Source organism: Pseudorca crassidens, chromosome 5 (genome assembly GCF_039906515.1).
Source record: "Pseudorca crassidens isolate mPseCra1 chromosome 5, mPseCra1.hap1, whole genome shotgun sequence".
Lineage (NCBI taxonomy): Eukaryota > Metazoa > Chordata > Mammalia > Artiodactyla > Delphinidae > Pseudorca > Pseudorca crassidens.
Window position 1 is genome coordinate 114,982,921 of NC_090300.1, and position 23,420 is coordinate 115,006,340.

General features: G+C 35.1%; 1 protein-coding gene across 1 annotated transcript in view; it reads left to right on the plus strand.

Moving 5' to 3' along the window:
* GBE1 (1,4-alpha-glucan branching enzyme 1) overlaps positions 1-23,420 on the plus strand; it is a 292,532-nt gene that overhangs the window by 257,960 nt on the left and 11,152 nt on the right. The window contains exon 15 of the mRNA XM_067739200.1: positions 17,379-17,496. Within this exon, the coding sequence (XP_067595301.1) occupies positions 17,379-17,496 (118 nt within the window). The remainder of the gene's footprint in view (positions 1-17,378; positions 17,497-23,420) is intronic.

Consider the following 23,420-nt stretch of genomic DNA (forward strand, 5'->3'; position numbering starts at 1 on the left):
ACTACAAGGATTTTGTCTTCTACAGACTTGTGCCCACTTGGACCTTATTTACTCTTGCTGCCTTTCTCATTCCTGTCTTTCTGTAAACAAGCTGTAACTAATTCCCATATGTTATTGCTTCCTCCAAGGACATTTGCATTTTAATAACAGTCTCTTTGAATACTCAAAAGTATGGAAGACCTAATGGACTAGATATCTAGTAGAATAATTTTTTTTTATAATGAGGATTTTTTTTTTGAGGAAAGGAAGGCAGGAGAGCATTTCCAACATACCTTAAACCATATTTTCTAATTAGCTATATTACTACTGCCAGCCCTAACTCCTAGCTTGAAATCATAAAAACTTCCGGTTTTTGAAATGCTTTATACTCCAATGACCCAGTTCGGTGCAGAAATCCCACCTATATACTCCTTCACAAATCATAGCAGTCATTAGAACACTTTCCATCTTAGGAATCTCACCATTTCACAAGGTAAACAATTCAAGTTTGTTTGTTTGTTTTTAATATAGCCTTAAATGTAAGTGCATTAATTCTGTACTCTGGGGCCAATGCCTGTTCTATATGCCAGCTATTCAAATCAAAAAGGCATTTAACTTGTTCCTCACAGTACCACCTCTCCTTAGTCTACCCTCTTCCAGACCAAATATACCTCTGGTTTCTTTAATAGATTCTTGTGATACTTTCCAGACCTGTTACCATCATGTCTCTCTTATCAAAATCCACCGAGCATTGTTCACACTCCTCTTCATTGTGTCTCCAGAACTAACAGCAGAATATTCCAGATATGGTCTGGCAAGTATGATATTGCGTGCCCCATTACCTCCTCTTATCTTGAGACTGCTGTCTCATTAATGGAGTTAAAGTTACATCAGCTTTTCTGGCAGCCATCACATTTTTCACTCATACTGTATTCACTTTCAAATAAAAAGCTTTAGCTTTTCTTTATGTGTACTTGTATTATGTCCTATCTCCCTTATTCTTTATTTATTCAGCTACTTTAACTAAAATCCCAAATTTAACATTGAACATAAAAAACATTATTTTTTGTCTCTAAACTATTAATAGAGAAGATAAAAGAGCACGAGAGTATTAATGTTATGATCATACCATCTCCCCTAAGCAATAGATAGATCGCTTCTTTCAGATTCTTGTTGTTTCTAGCTTAGCTTTAACAGTCCTTTTTACTATCCTTAGCATTTTACAAGTCTCATTTCTTTTTGGTCTTTCATCTTTCTGACTTTGTTCTTATACCTTTAAACAACATTGTAGTTCAGCATTATAGAATCATTTCAGGTATAGAAAGTACGAAAACATTGGGATTTCTATGCTGTAGTTTCTGACTTTACCAAAGTGTTCTTCTATGACACTGGTATTTCCAACTACTGAGCCAGTGAATTGAATACAGATTTTTCTCTGTGAAGGATCCACAGAGGCAAGATTGGATGTATTAATCAAGTCAGGAAATTCATCAAATTTTTAATTCCCAGAAAAGCAGGATTTGGTACCAGAACAAATTTAAAGTTTCTAAAGAAGTCATTTGAACTTCCTCTGTCACTATGAAATATAAACCTGCAATAGGCAGCATGTCTGAATTCTTGCGCAGTTCCATTTTTTTAACCTGTGTATCCTGTATATCAAATAGCAAGACATCAACTTTCACTCAGATCTGTGTAGCATATGTGCTGACTGTCTTCCCAAGAAACTGTTGTAAGGGGAGCTATTTTGGGGGCAATGCCAGGCAGAATAGAAGCAACACTTTAAGGATGCTTTTAGCTGTCACTTCAAAATAAGATGATAAATTTGGAAAGCTGAGAGGGTTGTCTGCTTTGTATTACTAAGGTTTTGAACCTGGTCTTCACGGTGATTGCTAAAGGACATCGTATTATTTCTACAAAAGGAATCTGTAGCCATATTCTAGAAAACAAGAAATAGCAACAATAAAAACCCTTTGCCTGGGCACTGTCTCCCATTTGTCTTTTTAGCCACTAATCTGCAGTGTAATAATCACCAGCGTTCTTTCCTACAGTGGATAGCAATGTGGGTGATGCAGAACTGAGACCCAATGTACTGGCAGGTTACATGCTCAGGAAGATAAAATGCATTCTCCTGATGTGGTGTATTTGCTTATGATTTTACATTGTTTAGCTGGAGAGAAAGCAAGAAACATAATGCCCTTTATAGTATCAGAATCATTATTGTATTTCTGTGGTCACATTTCTTCACTTAGACCATTATCAAATCAGCATTGAATCAAAAGGAAAATTGCTAAGCCCCTAAGGACAAACTACTCTTTCTAATCCATTTTGAATAAAACAAATGATGCTGCCTCATTTTGAGTGACGTAGGGGAGAGCATGGGTGAAGGGTCCCTCTTTTGAGGACCTTCTGTTTGCTAGCCATTTTTATTAAGTATGTAGGTTAACATTCCCAGGTGCCCCGTAAGGTAGGTTGTATTAGATTCATGTGACCAGATCAGGAAACTAGGCCTTTAAGTAACTCTTCAACTTCCCTCCAGCACAGGCTGGTGAAGGTTGAGCAGTGTGTTACAAAGCCCATGTTCTTTCTATTAGACCACGGTGCCCCTTTCTGCCATTCATGGGTGCGTACATTTAGTTGCTGGTGGTAGCAATAGTGGTATTAGAGATGATGACTTATTTCTGTAATGTTCAAAAGGATTTTGCTGTAGTTCTGGGAAAATAGGTAGCATGAGAAAATTATACACAATTTCATGGCACAGACTTCAGTCTCGTCAGGTTCCCTCAGTACCTCACCATCACGCTCTACAAATTTTTCCCCACATATTCTTCCTCGTGACCCCTGTCACCATCATCCAAAAGAAAAAACTAAAAAATAATTTTTTTTTAAAGCAAAACATGAAATAATTGCTTCAGGTCAATTATTGTGATTTCTCTGCATTCTGGAGAATATAAATGTGCCGTAGTTCTTTGCTCAAAGTGAAACCTTCTGATGCTTCACATCAATTAAGTTTACTGTAAAATATTTATGTGAATGTTAAGCCCTCACAGCTCATTTATAAGGTATGTGTCTTGGTATGTACAGATTCTTATCACTCTGAGAGCGTAAACAACACTAGTAACAAACGTTTTCAAATTATTTGTCAGCATGCTTTTGAGGTGGGGTGAGAATAATAGTGTTATTACAGCCCCCTTTCCAAATGGCTTTTCAGACTCTTACGATATTGAAATGTTAAGAGGAATCATCATAAATTATGGCTTGTGAAGAATATGTGAATCCAGGCCAAAAATATTTAAAGCTAAGGGAACGGATGAGTAAATAGTTGGATTTGACTCAAGATCTTTGCAATATTTTCATTAAACTGCTGAAAGATGTACTTTTTAAAATGTAAATTCAGACACTGACATTTGCAACCTGCACACAGAGTTTCTTATGAGCATATAAGGTCACTTGGATGATTCACTGAGTGTGATCGCCGAAGGCAGAGATGTTGTTGTGAGTTGCTTAGTTTACAGAAGCCTTTGAAGCGTGGTTATGTAACAGTCTGTGTTTGTTAGAATCTAGGCTTTATGCAGCAAATAAAAACAAAGGACTTAATTTAGGATTAGCTAGTTGCCACATTCTATCAAGATTTTATATGTAAAGGTTAATTTCTGGACTAAAAATGTAGAGCTTAACTTTTTAGTTTTCCAGGCTTAGATGTTTTGGTAAAAAATTAAAGGAAGAAAAAAAAACAAGTCCAAGGGTTTCTCATAAAAGATCTACATAGTGACTTTGAACAGATGCAAGCATGTTTCTTTTCCTCATGCGCATATGTGTGAGAGAGAGAGAGCACAAAAGCGCTTTTACTCTGTGTCCATTTAGTGATGAAGCTCTTTTTATGCGAATGGGGACAGGTAATCCTACTAACAATGTTATATTTAACGTAAGTCCTCCTTTTGTTTCTGTAGCTTCAAAATGGATGTACACTCATGGCCTTGGTTAGCCTTCTTTAGTTTCAAGGTGAAAGTAATACTTTTAAACATTACCTCATTACCTAGAGCTACTTTTGGTAATTTTTCATTGTTAAACACTGTCCAAAAACCCCTGTGATGTAATGATAATGACAAACGTGTACCCCCCACCTCCACTGGCAATAAAGAGCCTATGATTTAGCTTCATTTTCTACTCAGGAATTTGAGATGAATCACAAAGTAAGGAAAATATTTTGCAACTGCTGTAACACTTTTAGATTGGTTTAATATATATTCAGAGGACCATAGGTAGTAATGAATAATGAGTGGGCCCTTACTACACACAAACATTTTTAGTTTTTTTTTTTTTAATAGCTGAGTGCTATTCAGTGTCATTCAACAGCATTTCTGATTTTGGTTCATAGCTCAGTTGCTCAGTGATAGTCTCCTCTTGTTCCAGAAATTCATCTAACAATAGCTCAGTCAAGATTTCTCTCCTCTATTTCTTGTCTTTCTGGAGAAAACAGAAATCAGAAATATTATTGTATGCTATAAAAACAGGACATTCTCACCTACTAGTTGTGTCATTAATGGGAGGAAAACATTTGTTCCTAGCATAAGTATTTTTACCAATTTGTGAAAAGAGGTACTATTATATGGCAATTGACTCCAAGATACATGGTAAGACTGTCTTTCTTATATTAACAATTATATCTTTACTTGGAATATATTAGGTAAACGTAAAGCTAAATTGTTGATTGATGGATGGATGGATGTATGGATGGATGGCTGGATAGATGGAGGATACAGTTTCCTAATGGTGGAAGAGCCCTTAAAGTTGTTCAAAATTAAGTAATTAAAACACAAAGATTTCTATAATCTATTGCTTTTCCCTTAGGGCAGATGTTTAATTAAATGGTAGAAAGGAAAAATTGATAAAATATTATCAATAACATACATCATGATTTTGTAGAATTTAAAATTGTGGAATCTGCTGTCAGAATACTTGCTGAACAGACTTTCATAATAAGACCTACCATCTATTTACAAACATATGCTTTGCATGCTGCAAGCACTTTACATTCACTGTCTCATTTAGTAAACTTTTTCCTTTCCTAGGGAATAGCATTGCAAACTGTAGAGGAAGGAAAAATCCACAATGAAAACACTGGCCTGAAAGATTTCATATCTAAACTTTCTTTTTAAATTGTCCTTTATTTAATTAGTCCAGAACAGATTTTTCTCTTTTATTTTGAAAAATAAATTATACATATCACCTTTATATCTGATGCCAGCTTCTTTAAAATAGAGCATTCAGTATCTAAAATAAATTTCTAATATATTGAATGTTAAATTACTTTTTCCTTCTGCATCTCTGTAGAAATTAGCCCACCCCCGCCCCTTTTATTTTTTTTTTTCAGTGAACATCTCCTGCCTGCGAGAAAGCTGTTTGGATCTTCTATAAGTGAGATATTTTTATTTTCATCATTTTCTGTTAAGCTGTTCTAACTCCCACAGAATCTCACAGGGTCAAATTGAGGGCTCAGTGTTTCATCTATATTTGAAAATGGTACCTGAATATTCCAGAAGATTTCTTAAAATTAAGCCATTATCTAATTACTGGTTCATTATAAATGTTTAAGGGCTCTTAAGGATATATGGGTGCTACAACCAAAAGAAAGTTGTGTCTCTCCAGAGAAAAGTGGAAAAAGTAAAGCCATGAACAATGTGTTCTTGGAAACAGTGGTTTCAGTTATAACCATGTGTAAGAACCATCTCTAATTCTATTAATGTGGTATCTCTTATCCTAAATGATGGCAAAATGCCTAATTAATCCCTATTTTATTTGTGAAATTTATCTGTGGAACTAATTAATCCTTTCGGTAGTTACATAATACCAACTGTTGAATAAGGAAAGCATTCTTTATTATGTTATTAAGTAAAATTATTTAATATATAACTTAAGTGCAGTCATATTACCTTTTATTGGCACACAATTAACATTTATGATAGGAACATTAATTTAAACAGAAGATTATTTTCTTTGTCTGTAAAATTATAACCATTACTGTAATTTTTTTCCCCATAAGCTCTTTATTACTTAGGGGAATAGTCAATTTCACTCTACTACCTTCCCTTCTAACGCTCTTCCTTTTTGTTCAGCCTAAGGAAAACAAAAGGAAAATAAGTTTCTCTGTGGTAGCATTCTTTTCTGATTCTGAAACATTCCTTTCTTCAGTTTGTTCTCTTACCCTAACATTCTTATCTCACAAAGGCTCATGTAACTTGTATGGCAGTAGGTATTTCTGGGTCTTATATTTGTAAACATTGAGAAATTTGCTCTTTTTCCTAGGATAGTGGTTAAGAGCATTAGCTCTGGAATAAGACCATCTGAGAGTTCAAGTTCCATCTCTTCCACTTACTCATGAAAGAAATTTCTTTGTTTCCTAGTTTTATCATTTTTAAAACACGTACTTGTAGAATTATTGTCAGAATTAAATGAATTGATGGCATGTAAAAGGCTTGGCAACAGTGTCCAGCACATACTATAAGCTCAGTACCTGTTAGCTGCGATGGTCGTAAAGTCTTCTGCTCCCTGCTATATCTTTTCCTCATTCTTGTGCCATTGGCCCACCTTTCTTCCTTACCTCCACTTTCTCCACATGCTGCACCACTATCTTGATTTCCCTTTCTTCTCTAATCACTCTTTGTGTTGTCTTTTTTCCCCTCAGATCCAAACCCAATCATTTATTCTTTTTTCTTGCTCTTTTCCCTTGAAGAACTCACACATGCTCCTAACTTCAACTGTAGCTCTGTGAAGATGATCCCTAATTGCCCCTTCTACCATGGTCTTCCCCTATTCACTAAGTGAAATTTTGTGATGTTTAATGACTGTTAGGAAATACTGAGCAGTCTGGAATCATAGCTTTTTGAAAGATAGAAGAACTGTAGCATGACCTGGTTCTATTCAATTAAATAGAATTGGTTGGATCAGATGTATTTTAGAGATGGTTTCCAAATTAGTACCAAAAGTTAAATTGCATAACACTTGACAGTGTATGAATACTTTTATTTATATTGACTCATCTTGCCCTCACATCATCTTAGTGATGGGGTCAGGCAAGTATTTTTATCCTCAAATTAAATATAAGCATTAGAAAGATTTATAACTTTCACAAGATCATATTCTTAGTAAGTGAATAAATGTGATTTAAGTCTAGTTCCTGTAAGTTCAGCACAGTTTTTTACTTGGGCACCAGATAATTCACCTTTTGTTGCCCTGTAGAAACACCATTAAAATAAGTAAAGTGTGTCTCACTAACTACTTATAATTTTATTTGTTTTCTCTGCTTCTCTTTGTAGAAGTTAATGGTGTCTCTGACTAAATGTCATTTTTTGCAGTGTTACACTGTCCTAGTTTCTGACACAAACACAGATCAATTTAGCTGGAGTATTTTTAAAATAAACATATTCACTTTAAAGGGATAAAATGATTTTTTAAGGAAAAAGATGACTGCTCAAATATTTGTTAAACCAGGATATAAATCTAAGTATATTTCAGCTTCAAGTGCAGATTGGGAAAGTGTCATGCTAGGTGCTGAAGGATGTTAGAGGATAAAGAGTCTGGGGACTAAAAATCCCATAGAATAAAGAACACTTTACAAAGAGGTGAAAGAGAAGCGTCCTGCTATCATCAGCTTTCTTTCATTTAATTGTATATATTTCCTTTTCTTGCCTTAATAATTTTGAATGTAGGAAATTTATTCCTGGTGATATTTTGTTTGTTGACAGCTTCAGACAACTTACCTAAGGGATATACAGAATTGTCTTACTGGATTTGGTTAACTCTTTCATGACCATAGTAGCCACATCACTTTGGAATTTTAATAATATTTGGATAGTCTAAATAAAACTCAACATTTGTGAAATAACTATAAAAATAAATAATTAAGTCTACATAGAATTTGATCCAAAATGTGCCAGAATTTTTGCTCATTTCAATTACGTAAATCATCTTTATATTTGACTATCATAGCCAAAACATTGGTTCATTTTGTTTTGAATTGTACAAAAATGCACTTTTCAGAAATAACGTAGCAGCTTTACTCTTTTCTTGTGTAATTCTTTTCCACATCTACCTAGTAAGATTAAACCAATATGATTGTTTTCAAGATAATTGCAAACTACTATACTAGATTTATTATACCCCTGGAAAAAATATATATTAGCAATCACATGTGTATGTGTGTTTAAAGCTCTCTCACTCAATTTTTTTGGTGCCTGTGGAGAAATGTTTACTTTGAATCTTTTTCCTCACAATCATCAACCTAGGTAAAGTTTTGATAGTTACTGACTGTGTGCCCAGAAGTGCTCAGGAATGACTGGGAGTAATGATGCATGTGCGCGCGCACACACACACACACACACACACACAAACATACACACATACTCCTGTAAGCTTTACTTGACAGTTTCTCAAGGAAAGCTAGCTCAGCCCCTTCTCATTTACCTTTCTGAAGCACTGAGTAAGCCCTAAAGTATCAGATTTTCTATTTGGTCTTAAAAGTTAAAAGAGAAAGAAGAATATAGACTATACATTACTCCTAATAAATTTTGACTTCAAATAAAGAAAAAGGATGTTTCTACTACCAACACTAAAAGAGTAAGCTTTCAAATGTTTAAGTATTTTAATGTTCATTTACTTTGCAGACTTTAACTGGCAGATGGTGGTAGAGTGTAGAAAATATTATACCTAAGTGCATATCCTGGCCTTGCCAAATTATGTATAAAATCATATATATATGATTTTTCACAGTCATTTTGATGTTCAATGCTTAACTTCAGTCATCTGTATAAAGAAGGCTAAGCAGTCAAGTTGAAAATACAAGTCTTTGAGTATATGTCGACTTTAGTAAACATGTAATCATTTATCCACTTCAACTAAGAATTATATAAAATGTCTGCCTCCAGGGCTCATACCAATCAGAGTTATTCACTTGAGAATTAATTGCTTCAAGCTGACATGCATCTGTTTAACTGTTGTGACTGTTCCAGAAAGAAGGAAAAAAATCTTTTAAAATGTCCAAGTAAAACTTTATAGATAATGAAATGGGATTGTGTTAGACGTTACATTGTACGGATCTGGAATATTAACTCTATAAAATGAGGGAAGAAAATCAAGGTTGTTCTTTTATGACTAAAGTAGTGTTAAATTATTTCTTAAAGTTTAGCAAGAGCATGCATAGATCAAAACCCAAGGAGGATACTACCATAGGAAAATAATGAAAAGAAGATCCACTCAATAAATATTCCAGGTACTAATCTAGGTCCCAGGTAGAGGGGAAGAGGGGGGATGGGGAAAGACATATTTCTCTTATAGAGGTTTATTTTAATTAAAGGAAGAGAGAAAATATAATAATTAAATTTATAGGATGATAAAAGTTGATAATGCTGTGTTGAAAAATCAGGACAAATGCAAGAGCGTGTGGGGAAGTGTTTAATTTTCAGTTAGGATGTTCAGAGTAGGCTTCTCAATCTTTCTCAGAAGCATGAGGAGCATTTTTAAAAATTCATAAAATGTTAGGGCTTCCCTGGTGGCGCAGTGGTTGAGAGTCCGCCTGCCGATGCAGGGGACACGGGTTTGTGCCCCGGTCCTGGAAGATCCCACATGCCGTGGAGCGGCTGGGGCAGTGAGCCATGGCCGCTGAGCCTGCGCGTCCAGAGCCTGTGCTCCGCAACGGGAGAGGCCACAACAGTGAGAGGCCCACGTACCGAAAAAAAAAAAAAATCATAAAATTTTAAAAAGTGTGTAGTCCTCAAATAGTTCAATGTACTGTCCAATCAAACTTCAATGTTCAGCTTGTTTAAATAACAGGAAAAGTGTTTAGATTCTAGTGAGAACAAAGACATGGGAGAAAGGAATGGAAAAAAAGGTCACAAAGGAAGCAAAGGCCAAGTTGGGCGTAAAAAGTAAGAAAGTAAATCAACCTACTTTTACATTTTTCATCACTTTAGACAGCAGTTTAAATGGTCCAGGGTCTATAATAATAATATAAAGAGCAGCTAATAACTTGAGCATTTTTCCCAGCACTGGGCACTGTGTTAAGCACTTGATGTACATTGCTTCTGTGAATCCTTGCAGCAACCCTCTGATATATTACCTCCATTTTACCAGTGAGAAACTGAGCCTCCAGGAAATTCAGTAACTTGCTGGAAGACACACAGTTGGTAATTGGCAGAATCGAGTTTAGAATGCAATTGTTGGACCCCAAAGCCATGCACCCACTGTATTTTACTGTTTTAGGATGCTTTCTCCTATTCTTGTCTGTCTGCATGAAATAGCTTAGATGATGCTTACGCTAATTGTCGTTATTTTTCAGGAACTTTGAAGGTTCCAATTATATTTTCCATTTATATATACATTGCATAGGACTCTATTAAAGGATGTATTAGAGTAAGTTTGGGTGAAGACGTTTCTTTATAGCCTATGTCAAAATTATTTTGAGTTCAAAAGCACAAGCACAATATGTTTGTAAAAAATGTTGCATCTGCATGGTCAAAACTCATTTTGATGACAAAGTATGTGTTTAAAAGATGTATAAAAATTGGTTGTTTTTTCTTTTGCAGTTCTAAATAATTGCTATTGCTTCATCAAATAATTGAATTTATAAGTTCTTTGGGTAATAATCTTTAATGTCACAGACAAAGACCAACAGTTTTAGAGGGAGGTTAGTCTAGAAATGTGGGCATATTTTTTCCTTATTTTCCTTTCTTGAGTTACTGAGAAACAGTGACATTTTTTAGTTCAAGTTATATAATCTTCTAGGACAAAGAAAAGTTCCTAATTAGGTTAGTCAAAGAATTCTGTTAAGTATTTAGAATAATATTTCTATTTGCATAGAGAACTATGTAGTGCTCAATATTTTATATTATTCAATTTGGTGCCTAAGAATGAACTAATAATTTGCTTGAAAATGCATTTCAAAAAGCATAGCAATCCGTTAATTAACATGGTAGATTATATTTGACCCCCTCATCCTTTGAGTTTACTTTATTGTTATTCTGCATTGTACAATTTCTAAGAATGTATAGTTAAGGAAGTAAGCTTGCAGGAGTTGGAGTTTATTTTTTAGGCTAAAATCAGAAACCTACTGATGAAACAAGCACATTCTAAATTATACTAGAAATATACTTTTGTTTTTCACTTAATTAAAACATGTGGTTGTCATTTAAACTTTTAATGAAAACATTGTTCACAAACTTGAATGCACGTGTAGCTCATGCGTTGAAGTTGTTGCTTTTTTCAAGGACAATAAAATTTTAATGTAAACTAATAAAAATTTTAAAAAATATATTGTACCCTTAAAGGGAATTTCCACTTGCCTTTCATTATATTTAAAATATACTTCGACTACATTCAGTAGTAAATTTCCTATTTATTTTTATTTTACCCTCTTTTAATTTTATTTTAGAAATAGTATAATATTGGGGGAGTTTTTTTTTTAAATTAAAGTTAGGTAGAGCAAAAAACTAAATGGATATTGTCTATTGAAAGTAATATACTCATAAATGTCCATCGCCCTATAATAGTTTCAAACAAATAATGAAAATATCATTTCCATTTCCATTGGTGAATTTTTAAATCATCGTATATTCTAGATGACAGAGCTAAAGATAGAAATGCCTAAATCAGATACACACACACACACACACACACACACCTGCCTCACTCTAACACACATACATTCATAAAACATACAGCAACACATTACAAGTTTTTGCTACTTCTATATTTGGAAAGAGAGCAGAGAGAGCAACTAAAGGTTGTCATTTATGACCATTTCTGTAGTTCAGGACAATAAATGATGTATAATTTAACTATATTTATAAAATAGAGAGACAGATCTATTTGAGACGCTATACAGCCATAACCTAAGATTTTGTGAATTAGGGCTGGCAATAAATAAAATTCAATTCATGAAACATAGAAAGGGGAGCATTATGTTAGAACATTGAGGCAAGTCCTGTGCTGGGTGGTTATCTTTAGACTGTTAAAAACATGAAATTATTTTTGTTTTCTACCACCTGTTCTTATACTGCCAGATGTTTGTTCACAGTTCCTTAGAATTTCGTACCTACTGTTTTCTGCCTTTGATACAGATTCTCTCTCCTGGGGTCACTTAACTCCCAAAAGTTATTGCAATCATAATACTATGGGTGGGTTGATTAAAGAATCAGATCTAAAAATAACGTACCAAATTCATATATTCTAAGTGTACATTTTTTTCACATTTTAACATGTCTTCAATTGGGATGTATCTTACAGTGATTATCATGGTAGTGATATTTTTCTCTATTGGAGGTGTATAAAATAATTCATCTTAAAATTGAAGGTGTCTTAGATTTAAAGATATATGGTAACTTACCAGCTTTGCCATCTTTATGGCCACCTAGTCACTAGAGAACCCCTTTTATTGTCACTCAGTCTGAAACCTCAGGGTTTGTACCTTACAATAAATGTCCTTAGTTTCTTCAGCAGGAGTGAAGTGAGTATAGTGCAGAATGATTTAAACGATAGTACTTCTTACATCAAAATCCTTATACTTTGAACAGACACTTTATCAAGTGGCTGAGCAAACACAGCAGCTTTTGAAGTATTTGAAGAGCCATTGAATTTAAGAGTCTTCATGTCTTCACTGTTCTTTAATCTTATTAGTACAGGTCTTCAGAACATGGCTCTTCCTTGGTTCAAATTTAAGGACACATGATAAAATAATGCTTAAAACTTCTTATCTACTTCAACCTGTTGATAGATATATCAAATACTTAGGAAGCTCTTGAATTTAAAATAAGAAGAAATAATATTTTAAAATGATGACCAAATGGATAGGGATCTATTTGATCTCCTTTTTTAAAAGAAAATCTCTATAAAAATTCTATCATTCTTTCCCTGCTGTATTTTCCCAAATTGAGCAAGGTACATTTTTTCAGTTCAATAATTTTGTGTTCCCCAATCAAGTGACCAAATGAACCAACTAAACAAGAAATTGATCTAGAACAAATGCAATAAACCTCAGATATCCAGACTCCTTAAGTAATGTTAAGAATTACAGTCCTTTAACACCAATCTTTTAAATTTAATTAAACACTCAGATGGATATCACTTTATCTATTTTCCTTGTTTTTATTCTTCATGTCATGTTCATTCCAACCTCTTTATGCTTAGAATCTAAATTTAGAATTAAACAAGAAATTGCCTGCGAAAACACTTTGCCTGATTCTTGGCAATAAAATAGGCATCCACTTGAGGAGAGTAGGGTAATTAGATCTGAATTTGACTTGTGTCTACATCCCAGCTCTGCCACTAAACTTATTGTGTGTCTTTGGGCACAACTATTCTCCCCTTCCAAGTGTTTCCCCAAATTGAGCATCAGTTTCCTTACATTTGAGTACCATTAGCTGCACATCCAAAATCTCATTGGTTTATGTATGTCTCTCCATTTGCATTATCCAAGTTTAGCCATACTACTATCCGTGAACCATTGTTAGGTCCCTGGCTGGTTTCTCTGACTTAGCCTTTCCTTTGTTCATCCTATTCTACCCTCAACCTTCAGGTTAATTTTTTTTTTTTTTTTTTGCGGTACACGGGCCTCTCACTGTTGTGGCCTCTCCCGTTGCGGAGCACAGGCTCCGGACGCGCAGGCTTAGCGGCCATGGCTCACGGACCTAGCCGCTCCGCGGCATGTGGGATCTTCCCGGACCAGGGCACGAACCCGTGTCCCCTGCATCGGCAGGCGGACTCTCAACCACTGCGCCACCAGGGAAGCCCCAGGTTAATTTTTTTGATTGTCATAACCTTTCTCACAAACCTTCAATGTTCTCATACTTAATTACAAAATAAATCTTAACAGTCTAGCCTAGCCTTCAAAAGTTTTTGTTTATAGACTGTCAATCCTACCTTCCCTCCTTGGCTCTACCTCTCATTGCATATTGCTTTCTGTTTTATTTATAGACATTCATATTCATTTCTAATCTCCCCTTAATAGGCTATGAGTTGCATGTGAACTAAAACCACATCTTAGTCATTTTTTTTTTATATCTTGTACAGTGCCTCCTACATTGTGTGTATTAAGTGAATGGGAAAATAATTTCTCCTACTTCCCTCGAATATAAAAAATAAGACATGTAATTTGGCCTTTCTTGGTGAATCAGGATTGTCATCCTGAATATCAGTTTCAAAGATGTATTGAGAAGCTATTATGAGAAGGCAGTCTGCTAGGTGTAGGGAGGTAGCTATGAATTAAAGAGATGTGAAGGTGTTGAGATGTCCTGCTAAATTTGTTTTATCCACTGTGGAACTGGAAACCACATGAAGAAGGTAGTTTAAGTGTAAATTGGCTCTGAGTTATATTTTCAGAGGGATGTTCTTTAGTGGAAGACAGGGCTTTGTAGGGATATTGGTGCTGTGTGGGTCCCACGTCATGTGCATGTGTGTATCTGTGTGTCTGTTTGTTTGTGCTCACATGTACATGAGAAATAGGGAGTGAGGGAATGCCTGAGTGAGAGAAGAGAAAAACAAAAATCCAATTGCGCATAAAACCTCTTTAAAAATGTTTATGCTAAGCAGTGTTCCTAAAAGACAGGGTTGCCTGATTTTTGTGTCAACTATGAATTGGCATTTTCCATTGGCACTTGCCATCTACGTCTACAAGGATTAAATCATGAGCTGCTGCATCTGCTGACTTTCAACACCCCCTGAAAGGAGTTCAGGGTGGAGAGCAGAAATGAGGCACTCTGTGCTCTGGGAAAAACTGGCAGATCAGGCCTTCAGATAGTTAGATATTTTCAGGAGCAATTTTATGAGCCCAATTCTTGTATCTCCTCATATATAGAAAAGCACTAAAATCCTTCATCGTGACGTCTGCTCCTGTGACTAGCAGTAACCTGCACGAGACTAGTAGAAAACTTCTGTAAAAAATATGCGCTTGATTGCATGTACTCCCCCGTCACCAAAACCATATATATACTGACCTTCCCCCCTGCCTCTTTGGAGCAGTTTCTCAGAGCTATCTGGGGCGCTGTCTCCCAGACTACAGTCCTCATTTTGCCCCAAATAAAACTTAACTAGCAACTCTAACATTGTGCATTTTTTTAAGTTGACACTTGAGTAGTATGTTGTAGTAATTTACAATTATAAAGCTCTTTCACAATCATTACTTTTAATCTAGTGTTTTAAATTGTTGGAATTTCTGGAGTTTAAGGGATGTGTTTTCTAAAGGACATGGCTATATTCCCTGGGTAATAGAGACACAGGGCTGGGGAATTCCGAAAGTGGCCACAACAGAATTTTTTTCTTTAAATTATAGATCAGAGAAATATGTCTAAACTGATATTTTGAAACTTTATGGCTTTTGTAAGCTTTTTCTTTATAGCTATAAATTATAGATTAAGTGAGTAGATTCTAACCATTTTCAGTGTGATGACCCCTTTCAATGTCAAAAAAAATTGCTTCTTATATAACAATTGTTCTTTCAGTATCCTTGATTGAGAAAATATATCAAAAAACTTACTACAAATTCTGTGATTTTTTAAATGAATTTATATCTCATTAATCAAAAAAGTGCATGTTCTTTGAAATACAGTACCAGATGGGTATAATAACATAATTTAGTCTTCAGACAATGTACATATAGAATCCATCCCAGTCCCTTTTAATAACATAATTACTCATTCTGTGAGACCCTTATAACACAATGACCAGTGATTATCAACCCACAGGTTAGGAATCGGTGCTTTTCATGGTATACTTGCTGTCTTCAGTCACAACTACCAATAATCTATGCTGTTAACCAATAATTTAATAATTGATACTGTATTTCCAGTGTTTTAGAAAGGATTCTAGGTCATTATTCTCTAAACTGTATTGTACTCTTTTTGTTTTTGTTTAATGCTTTTTGAAGACTGTGCAAGTATTTAATGAACTAGGATGAAGAACCAAAACTAAACTTTTATTTTAGTAGTTCCTTTCATTCCACAATGTTTCATTTATTTACCATGCCCCTAATGATTTATTTTCACTGTGTGTATTTCCCCATTAAATAAATCCATATGCTCAAATCATGTGCAGCTCTACTGAGTGACTTTAGAATGAGCTTGTGCCCAGTAGTCACCTTTTGAACTCAGTCTTTCTCCCCCTCCCTCTCCCTCTCTTTTAAACACAGTAACATGCTGATTACGGTATTAGTCTAAATTTGCATCAGAGTAGGCTGACCTGGATTGACTGAAATGGCGCCACCACTCCCAGCAAAAGTTCCTGTGGTGCGTCCATCTGCATCTCTTACCCACACAGAAGTCCCCTAGGCATGAAAATATGGTCATAGTTTGTTATCCACATGTACTTTTTTTTTTCCCATGTACTTTTAATGTGATAACTTTAGCTGTAATGAAAAGGTACAAATGTTTCTGAGATTAAATATTTATATACGAGGAAAAGAAAATACAAAGCACCTAGACACCTATCTGTCTCCCTCCTTAGGCTAGAAGAAACTTAAATTTCTAGGTACCCATTTATATTTACTTGTGGATTTTTTAATCAAGTATCATTTCTAGACTTTCTGAGCATAAGTTTGAACATAATAACCATAGCTGTTATTTTGTTATAAATACAATAATGCTAACATGCATAATAGCTCATTGTGAAAAATCAGATGTTAAGTTGTAGCAGATCACATGATTGCAACATGAATCCACCTGTGGCATGATGGATAGTATGTTTGCATGATCTTGTGCATTAATAGAAGCATGCTGCTTGTAACCAAGGGGAAAGAATGAGCCTACTTGGTCTTCAGGCCACACATGGACCTTTAGTTCTCTTCTGTGTTCCTCACTTTATCAACCAGGATCTAGCAAACTGCAATGAATTCAGAGATAGGGAAATAGTAAAAAGCCATATCAAATGAGTAATGATCAAAGGTTCTGGGATTACATTTAGTAAGTATTTAGTTATGTATGCAGAGGACATATGGAGACAAAATAGCTATTGTTAAATATTTGAAAATTACTGTATTTTGAACTTATTCTTTATGGCTTTTCTGGGTAGAAAAAGTCCCAAGAAATCAAAATTCTGTTTAATATGGAGAAGAATTTCTAACAAATGGAATTAGTTACATGAAGAGGAAAGTAGATTCTTCGTTAATAGGTATGGATGATCATGTGACGAGCTGTGATAAAAGGATAACAAGGATCCCACGGGTGTGCGGACTAGATAGCCTATAAAGCCCCTTTCAAACATGATAAACTCAAACTCAGAAATCTTAGAGAAGAAATGAGAACATAGCACAAATCATCATTAAACAGTTTTCAAAATACTCACTTTTAAGTCCTGTCTCAGAAATGTTTTATAATGTCTCATTCAACTCCTAAACCGTTGTGGTTCCTTAAGAGTTGTACGTACAAAATTGTGCTAGATTCAGATGCAGCGGAATATGGAGGACACCAGAGACTGGACCACAATACCGATTTCTTTTCTAAACCTTTTGAACATAACAACTGTCCCTATTCTCTTTTGGTAAGTAAGATTTTTAAGGTATTTTCATTTCATTTAAATTTAATTCTGTATTTTCAAAATGATGTGTTTTTGTCCAAGGAAACAACTCTTCAACAAGTAAGCAACTTGGAGACAAGGCAGAGAGTAGGGAAATAGGATTGCACTAAAAAAATAGATGCAATGTGTGGTGCTAGACTGAACTGGGTTTTGGAAAAACAAATAATACAGGATATTTAGCTGACAATTGAGGAAATTTGAATATTAATAGGATTAAAAATTATTTCTCAAAAAATAAAAGGAAGGCACATTTTAGTTTTCTGTTATGAATATTTCTATTTTTATACAATTTACTTTCTTTCTGTTCTTGCTTTCTCTGTAATATTTTACATTAAGCAGATTTCTACATTATTGGTTATCTAATGAAGTTTAATTTAAAACACCTTAAAAGAATCTGTATATACATCTTTTTCTTTCATGTAGTTATTGATGACTGAATTCATTCTAGTTATAAAATTCTCTGGTTTCCTTATATTACTGAGGAGAGTGTTGTATTATATTAACTAACTTTTACTTTGTGATGTTGACACAATGAAAGAATATTGCTTTAGACTACTAAATTTAATTTATTTTAAAAATGTAGATAAAATTTTGCCATTTGCAACAATATGGATGGACCTGGAGGGTATTATGCTTGGTGAAGTAAGTCAGACAGAGAAAGACAGATACCATTTGTTATCACTTATATGTGGAATCTGAAAAATAAACAAACAAATGAATATAACAAAACAGAAATACAGTCACAGATATACGGAACAAACTAGTGGTTACCAGTGTGGGGAGGGAAGGGGGTAACAGCAGGATAGGGGGAGGGATTAAGAAGTACAAACTACTATGTATAAAATAAATAAGCTGCAAGGATATATTGTACAGCACAGAGAATATAGCCAATATTTTATAATAACTATAAATGGAGTATAATATATAAAAATTTTGAATCACTATGTTGTACACCTGAAACTAATATTATAAATCAACTATATCAATAAAAAAAATTAATGTAGAATTTAGAAGCTCTGCAGATTTGGAGGAATTCTTCGTTTAATTTATGGCCAAGTCCACATCTGCATTATGTATGTTTTCCTTTTCCTGACTAGTTATATATCTATCTTTCTTCCTCTTCCCTCTTCTCTCTGTCTCAGATCTGCATTTTTTTGTTTGTTTCACAATAAAAGGTCTTGGATTAAGATTTAAGTCAGAAAGAGAAAAACAAATATCGTATATTAACGCATGTATGTGGAATCTAGAAAAATGGCACAGATGAACCTATTTGCAGGGCAGGAATAGAAAGGCAGACATAGAGAATGGGCGTGTGGACACGGAGCGGGTAAGGGGAGGGTGGATGAATTGGGAGGTAAGGTTTGACATAAATACACTACCATGCATAAAATAGATAGCTAGTGGGAACCTGCTGTATAGCATAGGGAGCTTAGCTTGGTGCTCTGTGATGGCCTCGTTGGGTGGGATGGTGGGGGGGAGGGAGGTCTAAGAGGGAGGGAATGTATGTATGCGTATGGCTGATTCACTTCAACGTGCGGCAGAAACTGACACAACATTGTAAAGCAATTATACTCCAATAAAGAAAAAGAAGGAAAAAAAAGAAAAAGGAAAGATTTGTTTCACTTATGTGAGGCCAGGATGTATCCCACAAATGTATGGCTTTATCATTGCTGTTAAATTCTCTCATTTTTTTTTTAAGTTTGGGTAAAAGTCAAGCATGAGAATCTGTTTGGTACCCCTGGCTCCTCCATTTTTCTACTATATCCCCAACTCTTAGGGTGGTACCAGCACCTTACTTTGTAAGCTGCCATATTATATATGTCAAAGACAGTGGCATAAAATAAATAAAACGAGCAGGGATGAGCAAGATTAAGTTGTTGATTATCAGCTCTGAGGAAAGTCAGTAGCCTTAGGAAACCTAGGTGTTACCCTATGTGTGTGTTGAGGTGGGGTGTTGATGATGTTGATATGGCTTAGATAGAGATCTAGATTCATATGTATTTTCAAGAGGGAGGGCTCAAAGCTGCTAGTGGTTTCTATCTCCAAAGAATGATTGCTGTAGTTTGTCAGAACATTCAGTTTTGACATGTAAAATAAGACTGATACAAATAGTTTCTGACATGAACAAGAAAATGATCTTAAAGCTCTGAAATAACCAAAAGAGTTAGAGACCCCTGAGGGGTTAGGGAAGGTGACAGCTCATAAAGAGGAGTCATGGAGAAGTAGCACCCACTTGTGATAAAGCTGAACTTGAACCAGTTGAACTAGACTGAAAGGGGTTTGAAAGTTTCAGATAGCAAAAATGTTATATAGCCAACTTTCCTAAAGGTTCGTGTATCCAAAGAGGGCTCTGTTGGGAAGGGAAGCCTGGTAATATAGTAAAAAAGACCACAACATGTCATGGCAGGGAATTTGGGATCATTTACCAGCTATGAGAACTTGAGTAATTTGATCTTTTTGTGACTCGGTTTCCCTGTCTGCATAGTAAGGATTAATAATAGTATCCTGCCTACAGCAAGAGGTTCTTGCGAGGCCTAAATTAATTAACACAGCCAAGCTTTGGGGAAGCTGCAAAATGGTACTGCACATGTATTCAAAAGTTACTATTGTTGTGACTATTCAATAATTATTTAGGTATTTTAAGCGTGTCAAGACACTAGGTGCTTTGAGGATATTCTCCCAATTTTGGAAAAATTATCATCTTAGGCGAGGGCTTGCAATCTTTGAGGGTGGGCAAAAAATATCTTGACATCCTTTTGATTTTTTAAGAGCAAAGATATTCTGTTATAATTAAAACGAGCCAAGTAACCAGTGGCAGCAACAGTCAAGAGATTACTTTTCAAGCACTAATTGAATTGATCTTCCAAATATGGACTGTGCAGTTCTAAATTAGCAGGTGGAATGGAGAAGGTCAGATAAGTCTCCATAAGAGGTAGAGGAATACAGCACTGCAAGCACATGAGAAATAGAACACTGCCTGTAATAGAATTCTGATCCAACTCGGTCAAAAGGTAAAGATTGGCCCTGTCTTCTCAGCAGCAGCATCTTGTTTTCGATAACTACTGATGCTTTAGGAATGACTCCATTTATTTTATTTTTTAATTTTTTTATGTTTTTTTATTGGGGTATAGTTGTTTCCCAGTGTTGTGCTAGTTTCTACTGTACAGCAAAGTGGAGTTACCTGTGCTATACAGCAGGTTCTTATTAGTTATCTATTTTATACATATAAGTGTATATATGTCCATCCCAATCACTGAGTTCATCACACCCCCCAACACTTAGCCCCTGCTTTTCCCCCTTGGTGTCCTTACATTTGTTCTCTACATCTGTGTCTCTATTTCTGCTTTGCAAACAGGTTCATCTGTACCATTTTTCTAGATTCCACATATATGCGTTAATATACAATATTTGCTTTTCTTTTTCTGACTTACTTCACTGTATGACAATCTCTAGGTCCAGCCACACCTCTACAAATGATCCAATTTTGTGACTTTTTATGGCTGAGTAATATTCCATTGTACAAATGTACCACATCTTCTTTATCCATTTGTCTGTCAATGGACATTTAGGTTGCTTCCATGACCTAGCTATTGTAAATAGTGCTACAATAAACATTGGGGTGCATGTGTCTTTTTGAATTATGGTTTTCTCAGGGTATATGCCCAGTAGTGGGATTGCTGAGTCATATGGTAATTCTATTTTTAGTTTTTTAAGGAACCTCCATCTGTTCTCCATAGTGGCTGTATCAATTTACATTCCCACCAGCAGTGCAAGAGGGTTCCCTTTTCTCCACACCCTCTCAAGCATTTATGGTTTGTAGATTTTCTGATGATGCCCATTCTAACCAGTGTGAGGTGATACCTCATTGTAGTTTTGATTTGCATTTCTATAATAATTAGTGATGTTGAACAGCTTTTCTTGTGCCTCTTAGTCATCTGTACATCTTCTTTGGAGAAATGTCTGTTCAGGTCTTCTGCCCATTTTTGGATTGGGTGGTTTGTTTTTTTAATATTGAGCTGCATGAGTTGTTTATATATTTTGGAGATTAATCCTTTGTCCGTTGATTCATTTGCAAATATTTTCTCCCATTCTGAGGGTTGTCTTTTTGTCTTGTTTATGGTTTCCTTTGCTGTGCAACAGTTTTTAACTTTCATTAGGTCCATGTGTTTATTTTTGTTTCTATTTCCATTATTCTAGGAGTTGAGTCAAAAAAGATCTTGCTGTGATTTATGTCAAAGAGTGTTCTTCCTATGTTTTCCTCTAAGAGTTTTATAGTGTCCGGTTTTACACTTAAGTCCTTAATCCATTTTGAGTTTATTTTTGTGTATGGTGTTAGGGAGTGTTCTAATTTCATTCTTTTACTTGTAGCTGTCCAGTTTTCCCAGCACCACTTATGGAAGAGACTGCCTTTTCTCCACTGTATATCCTTGCCTCCTTTTTCATAGATTAGTTGACCATAGGTGTGTGAGTTAATCTCTGGGCTTTCTATCTTGTTCCATTGATCTATATTTCTGTTTTTCTGCCAGTACAATATTGTCTTGATTACTGTAGCTTTGTAGTATAGTATAAAGGCAGGAAACCTGATTCCTCTAGCTCCATTTTTTTTTTTTTTCCTCAAGATTGCTTTGCCTATTCAGGGTCTTTTGTGTCTCCACACAAATTTTAAGATTTTTTGTTCTAGCTCTGTAAAAAATGCCGTTGGTAATTTGATAGGGATTGCATTGAATCTGTAGATTGCTTTGGGTAGTATAGTCATTTTCACAATATTGATTCTTCCAACCCAAGAACATGGTATATCTCTCCATCAGTTTGTGTCATCTTTGATTTCTTTCACCAGTGTCATACTTTTCTGAGTACAGGTCTTTTACCTCCTTAGATAGGTTTATTCCTAGGTATTTTATTCTTTCTGTTGCAATGGTGAGTAGGATTGTTTCCTGAATTTTTCTTTGTGATCTTTTGTTGTTACTGTCTAGGAATGCAAGAGATTTCTATGCATTAGTTTTATATCCTGCAACTTTACCAAATTCATTGATTAGCTCTAGTAGTTTTCTGGTGGCATCTTTAGGATTTTCTATGTATAGTATCATGTCATCTGAAAGGAGTGACAGTTTTACTTCTTCTTTTCCATTTTGTATTCCTTTTATTTCTTTGTTTTCTCTGATTCACATGGCTAGGACTTCCAAAACTATGTTGAATAATAGTGGTGAGAGTGGACATCCTTGTCTCTTTCCTGATCTTAGAGGAAATGCTTTCAGTTTTTCACCATTGAGAATGGTGTTTGCTGTAGGTTTGTCGTATATAGCCTTTATTATGTTGAGGTAGGTTCCCTCTATGCCCACTTTCTGGAGTTTTTACCATAAATTGGTGTTAAATTTTGTCAAAAGCTTTTTCTGCATCTATTGAGATGATCATATTGTTTTTCTCCTTCGATTTGTTAATATAGTGTATCACATTGATTGATTTGCATAGATTGAAGAATCCTTGCATCCCTTGGATAAATCCCACTTGATCATGGTGTATCATCCTTTTCATGTGTTGCTGGATTCTGTTTGCTAGGATTTTGTTGAGGATTTTTGCATCTATACTCATCAGTGATATTGGTCTGTAATTTTCTTTTTTTGTAGTATCTTGATCTGGCTTTGGTATCAGGGTGATGGTGGCCTCATAGAATGAGTTTGGGAGTGTTCCCTCCTCTGCAATTTTTTGGAAGAGTTTGAGAAGGATGGGTGTTAGCTCTTCTCTAAATGTTTGATAGAATTCACCTGTGAAGCCATCTGGTTCTGGACATTTGTTTGTTGGAAGATTTTTAATCACAGTTTCAATCATTACTTGTGATTGGTCTGTTCATATTTTCTATTTCTTCCTGGTTCAGTCTTGGAAGGTTATAC